The sequence below is a fragment of the Sceloporus occidentalis genome, unplaced genomic scaffold (genome assembly GCF_023333645.1).
Source record: "Sceloporus occidentalis isolate IW3139 unplaced genomic scaffold, rSceOcc1.0.p SCAF_8, whole genome shotgun sequence".
Lineage (NCBI taxonomy): Eukaryota > Metazoa > Chordata > Lepidosauria > Squamata > Phrynosomatidae > Sceloporus > Sceloporus occidentalis.
In genome coordinates this window covers 32,437,122-32,446,430 of record NW_028316988.1, presented here as the reverse complement: position 1 = coordinate 32,446,430, position 9,309 = coordinate 32,437,122, and the positions used below count along the sequence as shown (strand labels likewise).

General features: G+C 39.0%; 1 protein-coding gene across 2 annotated transcripts in view; it reads right to left on the bottom strand.

Moving 5' to 3' along the window:
- Positions 1–8,544, bottom strand: part of LOC149308566 (breakpoint cluster region protein-like) — a 26,473-nt gene extending 17,929 nt beyond the window's left edge. The window contains exons 1-4 of one of the 2 annotated variants that reach the window (XM_089536016.1): positions 8,444–8,544; positions 7,703–7,797; positions 7,377–7,447; positions 7,132–7,233 (exon numbers count right to left, since the gene is read on the bottom strand). In XM_089536016.1, the coding sequence (XP_089392142.1) occupies positions 7,132–7,233; positions 7,377–7,447; positions 7,703–7,797; positions 8,444–8,512 (337 nt within the window). In that variant the 5' untranslated portion in view covers positions 8,513–8,544. Of the gene's footprint in view, positions 2,059–7,131; positions 7,234–7,376; positions 7,448–7,702; positions 7,798–8,443 lie in introns of those variants that run through there. The other variant, XM_089536015.1, reaches the window with a different exon arrangement.
- Positions 8,545–9,309: the final 765 nt, after the last annotated feature.

Here is a 9,309-nt window from a genome sequence, read left to right as displayed (position 1 = left end):
GTCATCGCCGTCGTCGCCTTTCGCGCCAAATGGCCGCCATCTTTGCCGGTCGTAGCTCTTGCGTTCCTTGGCAAGGAGCGTCTGGAGGTAGATCATGCGGAAGCGCTCCTTGCTGACCTCCGTTTCCAGGCGGCGGATGGAGGCCTTGCAGCGGTCAAGCTCCCCTTCGATTTCAGCCGCTGACCGCAGCGGCGCCATGGACGGCGGCGGCTCTGCATCGGAGAACTGCGCGCGCCAGGCGTCGGCGAAGGCGCCTGGGTCGCTCATGGCGGTCGGAAGGAAGGAAGCGGAAGCGAAGGGGAGTAAAAGGAAGATTAAGGGGGATTAAAGGAGGGATGAGGAAGGGGAGGAAGAGGGGAGGAAGGGATGATGGAGGAAGAGGAAGAGGGGAGGTAGAGAGGGATCCGGAAGATGAAGTAGGGGAGGAAAAGAGGGATAGAGAAGGGGATGAAGGAGAGTAGGGGGAAACGGAGGAAGAAGTGATGAAACGAGGGATGAAGGGGAGGAAGGGGAGCGTAAGGGGAGGAAAAGAGGAGGAAGAGGGGATGAAAGGAGGGATGAAGAAAGGGAAGAAGGGGAGAGTAAGGGGAGGAAAAGAAGAGGAAGAGGGGAGTAAGGGACGACGGAGGAAGAGGGGAGTAGAGGGAAGGAGGAAAAGAGGGGTCTGGAAGAGGAGGAGGAAGAGGGGAAGTAAGGGGAAGAGTGAGGGGGAGCAAAGTAGGGATGAAGAAGGGGGTTGAAGAGAGGAGTAAGGGATGATGGAGGAAGAGGAAAAAGGAAGGGAAGGAGGAAGGGGACAAAGGGCAGGTAAAAAGGGTCCGGAAGAGGAAGAAGGAAGTAGGGGGAGACGGGGGAAGAGGGGGAGGAAAGGAGGGACGAAGAGGGAGATGAAGAGGGGAGTAGGGGAGGAAACGAGGGATGGAGAAGGGAAGGGAGTAGAGGGAAGGAGGAAGAGGTCAAGGGACAGGAAGAGAGGGACCCGGGAGGAGAGGAGGAAGAGGGGAGTGAGGGGAAGACTGAGGGGGAATGAAAGGAGGGAGGAAGAGGGGAGTAGGGGAGGAAAAGAGGGGAGGAAGAGGGACAGAAAGGCGGGACGGAGAAGAGGGGAGGAAGGGGAAGGAGAAAGGGGATGAGGGGCAGGAAGAAAAGGAAGAAGGGGATGGGGGGAAACGTAGGAGGAAGAGTGAGGGGGAGTAAGGGAAGGAGGAGACGGAGGAAGAGGGGAGGAAAAGAGGGATCCGGAAGGGGATGAGGCGGGAAGGGGAAGTGGAGGAAGAGGGGGAAGGAAACAAGGGATGAAGAGGAGGAGTAGGGAGAGGGAGAAGGGGACTAAAGGGAGAGGAAGAGGGGGAGGAAGAAGAAGGGAGCGAAGAAGGGAGTAGGGGAGGAAAGGAGGGATGAAGAGGGAGATGAAGAGGAGGAAAAGCGGGTGGGGAAGGGGGAGGAAAGGAGGGATGAAGGGAGGGATGAAGGGGGATGGGAGAAGGAGGAAGAGGGGGAGGAAAGGAGGGATGAAGAGAGGGAGGAAGGGAGGAAAAGAGGGAGGAAAAGGAGGGAAAGGGGGTGTCTCAGGGGTTTCTGCCCATCCCTTCTTCCCCTTCTTCTTCCTCTTCCTCCTCCCCAGGAAGAGAGGAAGAGGAGGAAGGACAAAGGGGAGGAGAACAAAGGAAAGGAGGAATGAGGGAGAGGAAGGAATGAAGGAGGGAAGAAGGGGGGTCTCTCTTTCTCTCTCCTCGGCCTCCTATTCCTCCTTTCCCTCCTCTTCCTCCTTCCCTCCTTCCCAGTTTAGCCCATCCTCTCCCCCAAAAGGACCCCAAGGACCTTCCTCCTCCTCCTCCTCCTGTGTCCAGATGTCCAGGGCTCAGGCCCTCCTCCTCTCCTTCCTTCCTTCCTTCCTTCCTTCCGTGGGCCGAGAACGAAGGAAGGAGGAGCCGAAAAGGAGGGAGGAGAAAGAGGGGGATTGAGGAGGAGGAGAAAAGGAAGAGGAGGAGGAGGGGAATGGAGGGCAGGCTGCCTCTGAGCATGTGCAGAGGGGCTCCATACCTCCATTCCTCTCTGTTTCCTTCCTTCCTTCCTTCCTTCCCCCTTCTTTCTCTCTCTCTTCCTTCATTTCTCTGACTTTATTCTTTCATTTTCTTCCTTATCTCACTTTCTCCTTTCTTCCTCTCTTCCTCCCTTTCTTTTTCTCTTTATCTATCTATATATCTCTCTTCATCCTTCCCTTTCTGTCTTTCCTTCTCTCTTTTCTCTATCTCCTCCTCTCTCTTCCTTCACTTGTCTTTTTCTTTCCCTCCTTTTCTCCCTTCTTTCTTTCTTCCTTTCCTCCCTCCCTTTTTTCTCTTTCTCTCTGTCTTTCTCTCCATTTCCCTCTCTTTCTTTCTTCATTTCTTTCCCTCCTTCCTTCTCTTTCTCTCTCTTTCCCTTCCTCAATCTTTCTATCCCTTTCTTTCTCTGCCTTCCTTCCTCTCTTTATCCTTTTTGCTTTCTAATCCTTCAGTTCTTTCCTTCTCATTCTCTTCGTCTCACTCCTTCTCCTTCCTTTCTTTCTCTCCCTTCCATCCGTCCTTCTTTACTTCTTTCCTTCATCTCTCTTTCTTTCCCTCTTTCCTGTCCTTTTCTCTTTCTTTCTTTCTTTCTTTCTTTCTCTCTCTTTCTCTTCCTTCCTCCATCCCTATCTATCTATCTATCTATCTATCTATCTATCTATCTATCTTTCCCTCTTTGTCTTTCTCTTCCTTCTTTCCTTCATCTCTCTCTTTCTTTCCCTATTTCCTCCCTCCCTCCCTGTCTTTCTCTTTCTTTCTCTCTCTTCCTTCCTCCATCCCTCTTTCTATCTTTCTTTCCCTCTTTGTCTTTCCCTTCCTTCCTTCCTTCCTTCCTCTCTATCTTTTTCTCCTCTTTCTCCCTCCCTCCTTCTCTCTTTCCTTCCTTCCTTCCTTCCTTCCTTCCTTCATCTCTCTCTCTTTCCTTCCTTCCTTCATCTCTCTTTTTATTTCCCTATTTTCTTCCTTCCTTCCTTCCTTTATCTCTCTCTCTCTCTTTTGTCCCTTCCTTCCTTACTTCATCTCCCTCTCTCTCTCTCTCTCTCTCTTTCCTTCCTCCCTGTCCTTTTCTCTTCCTTTCTCTCTCTCTTCCTTCCTCCATCCCTCTCTTTCTATCTTTCTTTCCCTCTTTGTCCTTCCCTTCCTTCTTCTCTTTCTCCCTCCTTCTCTCTCACTTTTTCTTTTCCTTCCCTCCTTTCTTTCATTTACATATTCAACCGCTGTTTAATTATCTTCACCTCTGCTGAATCGCTTTTAGTGTGATGCGTTTGGGTCAGAAACCCTCATTAATTACATTAATACATTAATTAATGGCTTCAATTAATTCCATAAATTAAGTGGAAACAAACTACTACATAAATAATAACAACAATAATATTTATTTATATGCCATTTTTAATTAAATTAATTAAATTAAAATGATTTAATTAAATTAATTAAATTAAATTAAATTAATTAAAAGTGAGGAGGCGTCGATGACGCTTACGTAAAAATTAAAAACCACGGCGGCGAGGCAAGTAAATCTGACTGCACAGTTTCGCCGCTTCCGGTGCAGTCACGGCTCCATCTCCTCCATTTTGAATGGCGATCACTTGTCCGGTCAGTCTTCCGCTTGATCACTGGCTGCTAACAGCAGTTCGGGTTCGCTTGACCGTTGGCGTCCGAAGTGTCCAACGCAGTCCTTTCTATTCCTGTCGTTCGAAGGGGAAACAATGAGACAACGGTCAGCTCTTGACCGCCACGGTCCAGCGGCCGGAATGGTGACCGCTATATATATATATATATATGATAGATAGATAGATAGATATAGATATAGATATAGATATATATCCTATAACGGCGTTTCCGACGTACGGAGGAGGCTCCCGATTTCGGCATTGCGTCCGCTGTTTTCATCCATCGCCGCCAAGATGCACTTTTCAAAAGCCAAGGTGGCGGCGCGCAAAAAGAAGTCCTTGACGTTCTCCCCTGGAAGAGAAGAACGAGGAAATTTAGGGGACGGAGGGGGGAAAAGAGGGAAGGAAGTAAGGAAAGAAAGGAGGAAGAGAAGGAAGGAAGGAAGGACAGGAAAGAGAATGGAAGGAAAGAAAGAAGGAGAAAAGGAAGAGAAGGAAAGAAAGAAAGAACGAAGAGAAGGAAGGAAGGAAGGAAGAAAATGACAGGAAAGAGAAAGAATCGAAGGAAGGAAAGAATGAAAAAGGGAAGGAAAGAAAGAGAGAAAAGGAAGGAAGGAAAGAAGGAAGGAAGGGAAAAATGACAGGAAAGAGAGAAAGAATGGAGGGAAAGAAAGAAAGAAAGAAAGAAAGAAAGAAAAGGAAAGAAGGAAGGAAGAAAGGAAGGGAAAAATTACAGGAAAGAGAGAAAGAATGGAAGGAAGGAACAAAGGGAAGGAAGGAAAAGAAGAATGAAGGAATGACAGGAAAGAGAGAGGGAAGGTAGAAGAGAATGGAATGAAAGAAGAAAAGGAGGAGAAGAAAGAAGGAAAGAGAGAGGAATGAAAGAAGGAAGGAAGGATGGAAGGAAAGAGAGAACAAAGGGAATAACGAAATAAGGGCCAGGAAAGAGAGAGGAAAGAAAGGAGACAATGGAATGAAAGAAGGAAGAGAAGGAAAGAGAGAACAAAAAGAGGGATGAAAAAAAGTCCAGGAAAGACAGAGGGAAGGAAGGAGGCGATGGAAGGAAAGAAAGAAGGAAGGAAGGAAAAAGGAAGGAAGAAGAGAAGAGGAAGGAAGAAACGAAAGAAAGAAAGGTGGAAAGAGAGAAGGAAGGAGAGAAGGAAGGGAAGGGTGGGAAAAGTCCAGGAAAGAGAAAGGGAAGGAAAGAAAGAAGGAAGGAAGGGAAGAATGGAAGGAAAAAAGGAAGGAAGAGAGAAAAAAAGGGGAGAGAAGAAGAAAGGAAGGAAAGAAAGAAGGAAGGAAAGAAGGAAAAAAGGAAGGAGAGAACGGAAGGAAAGGAAGGAAGAGGAAGGAAGGAAATGCAAGTGACCGACTTACCAACTGACCGATAACTGCAACTGACCTGTTTTGGCCGAGACTGACCAATACTCCGCTCCCATTTCATTGGCGATGCGTACGGCGTCTGTTTCCATCCGGTGCAATTCGGCATCCGACTGGAAAAAAACACGCGCAGAAAGGAGCGCAAACTGTGAAAAGCGCGTAAAAGCTCCCTACTCAAACCTTACTAACAGTTTACTCCTAGCCTTACCAACAAATCCTTCTTTGTCCCGACGAGGAACAAGGAGATGGATGCAGCATCGGCGTCGTTCTCCATCATGGCGTCCTCCAGCCATCGCCTGGAACGGAAAGATGCGGATTGCGTGAATGCCGAAATCACGCCTTCAACATATATATATATATATATATATATATATATATATATAATATTATTAACGTAATTTATAGATGTTATTATCGTTGGCGCAAAAAACCGCGCCAAAAAAACCGTGTCGCGTTTTCGCAGACTTACTTGGCGCGGCCCAAAGTCTGGATGTCGGCCAGATCGAAGACGGTGATAATTACTGTAACGATGAATAAAGCTATTAATTCGTTACCGTCGTTAATCTGGGTCTGAGCCGCCCGCGTTTTACGTATTTCACGCACACCGGCGTTTACAGATTTACCTTGAGCGCCCCTGTAATACGCCGACGCGATGCATTTGAATTTCTCTTGTCCGGCCGTGTCCCATCTGACAATGGGAAAATTCATAGTGTTTAATTAATTAATTAATTAATTATATTAATTACATTAATTGTTTTTTCAATTAAGCAATTAGTTTATTAATTTGCATATACTTATAGATTTTATAAATTAATTTAGATAAAATAAATAAATATTTAATTGGTAAATTAATTGATAAATTAATTTAATTTATTATTATTATGTATTATATATAATAAATAATGCATATTTAATAATAAATAATAAATAATAATATATATTTTATTAATAAAAGGTAAATATATATTTTATCAATAATATATTTATTATTTATTATTTATTATAAATAATATATTTATTATTTATTAATAAAATAATTATATTATTAATGAAATATTATTATTTATATTAATGATAATTAATATTTTATTAATACTAAATACTAAATACTAAATATAAATAATAATCATCAATAAATAATGATAAAAGGTAATAATTCATAAAATATTATTATATATTATTTCAATAATAATATATAAAATCTATTACTGATAATAAACAATAATATTAACATTAATAAAATATTTAATTATATGTTATTTAATAATAGGTAAATGTATTATCAATAAAAATAATAAATAATAAATAATAAATATAATAATAAAATAAGATTAACAATAATGATATTTAGTTATGGCAAACTTACGGCACGCGTGCCAGAGGTGGCACTCAGAGCCCTCTCTGTGGACACATATGCTGTCGCCCTAGCACAGAGTTTGCCAGAGTTTCTTACTAGAAAGCCAGAGGGACGTGGCACTTTGCAATAAATAAGTGGGGTCTGGGTTGCAGTTTGGGCACTCAGTCTATAAAAGGTTCACCATCACTGCGTTATATGTTATTTAATGATAGGTAAACATATTATTAATAAAAATATAAATGATAATAATAATAAATACATAATTATATACACGTGATATATTATAATTGTATAATATATATATATATACATATTGTAATATATTAATTATTTAATAAATTATATTTGATTATTAATTATTAATTATTATTAAATAATTTAAAAATTAAATATTATAATTAATTAAATTTTATATTTAATATATTTATAATATATATTATAAATATAGCATTATCAATAATAATAATAAAATTTTATTAATATTAATAAATATAAAAATACACACACACACACTAAATATGCACATAATATAATGTATATGTTAATATAATATATATATATGTCTTAATATACTATATTATATGATAATATATTTAATATATATATATGTGTGTGTGTGTGTGTTTATCTCTCTCTCTCTCTCTCTCTCTCTCTCTATATATATATATATATATATATATATAACAATATATACATATTGTCGAATATGATCAATTAAACGAAAATATTGACTCACATCTGGAGATTATATGGAAGCCCCGCGATTTCAAAACGTTCGATTTCGAAATCGACGCCAATAGTGGCCTTGTAGTCACGGTCAAAAACGTCTTTGCAGAACCTGCGATCGATAAACCGATCGACCGATCAATAAATATAAAATATATTGGTTGTGAAGGATGAATAAATAAAACGCGCGTCTTTAAATCTGCGACGATTCATGGCGTAAGGAAACACGAAAAACAAACGCAGTTTCGAACTCACCGCACCTGTTGATGAGGCTGGTCTTTCCGACGCAAAGGTCTCCCACGACGACCGCTTTCGAGACTTTCGACCTGCGAATAAAACAAATCATGGACTGTGCCGAGTTGCGCAATTGCATGGTCTGCATCACAACGGTATGGGAGGTGTGCTTACATATGCGGAAATTACGCCGTTTTGTAATACAGGTATCCAGCAGATGTTGTACAATCTTCGTAATTCGCTAACGGGGTTTCTTTGGGCCTCTGCTCTGTGCCTAAGTCTACATATAGTTAATGAGATAATTTTAATACGGTCAATTTTAATTAATTTTGTCAGTGCAAACTTACCCGGTGGCGCCGGTGGCGTTCCTGCACTGGCAGATATTCGCCACGCGTTCGTGGAAATGGTCCTTGAACTCGAGACAGGCTTCGGGGGTGTACCACTGCGAATAAAGATAATTATCGTGATTAATTTTACAATTTATATATATATGCAATATATGCAATTATTATGATATATATAAAATATATAATTTAATTATGATTTACAATTATATATATATGTATGTTATCATTATTATGTTATACGTATATAATTATATATATATATATATATATATATATATATATATCATTATTTTATATATATATATTATATTTTAATTTTATATTTTAATTTTATTGCTGATTTTTAAAAAATGTTAATATAAATGCATGTTTTGGAGGCTTCTATACACAATTGCCCCCCTTGCCCGCCGCTTGCCCCCCCTTGCCTGCCGCTTGCCCCCCCCTTGCCCGGGTCAAAGGCCCCACGCCCTCACGCGAGAGGCCAAAAGCTCCGGCGGCAATCGGTGGCAGGACCAGGCTGGGGCCGGTCCCAAGGCCATGCTGGGCCACATCCGGCCCGCGGGCCACAGGTTGCCTACCCCTGTTGTAAATCATAATAATTATAACTATATATATATATATATTAATATAATTTACAATTATATATATATATAGCCAAGAAATTAAATAGGCATCTCAATAATAATAATAATAATAAATTCCCAAACGATCAGGGATCCCATTCGGTTTAATTGGACTTACCTTTGGGAACCGGGTGATAATCCTGTCCCTGGCGACTGGCAGCATCGTGTACAACAATGGCGGCTTCATCGCGTCCGGCTGCGCAAGGAAATACGAAACGCAAGAAAGGATGTCACAAAGTGATATTATTATTATTAAACTTAGTAGTCATTATTTATTATTTTATTTTTTATTATAAATATCATTATATATACACACACACATCTTAATAATTCTAATCATAGAAATTATACACAAACACACACACACTATTATTATTATTTGCTTGCAATATTATTATTATTATATAATTATAATATATAATATATTATTATTATTTGCCTGTAATTTCATTATTATTATTATTATTATTATTATTATTATATTTTCTTGCAATTTCATTATTATTTATATTTATTTTATATATAATTAATTTAGTTTTAATTTCTAAATTTTTTAATTATTATTTTCTTGCAACTTTATTATATTATTAACACTATTATTCATATTTAATAATAATAATAATATTGCAAGCAAATAATATATATTGTATATAATAATTATATTATAATAATAATATTGCAAGAAATAATAATAATAATAATAATAATAATTTAATTGCAAGGAAAAATAATAATACACTATATAACTAATTATAATTATATAAATAATAATAATAATATAAAATTATTATTTCCCTGCAATTATTATTATTATATTTTATTGTATTATATAATAATAATATAAAATTATTATTATTATATTTTTTACAATTTGTTATTATTATTTCCTTGCATTATTATTATTATTATTATTATTATCATTTCCTAGCAATTAAATTATTATCCTTATTATTTATATTTATTATATATAATTAAATATACAGA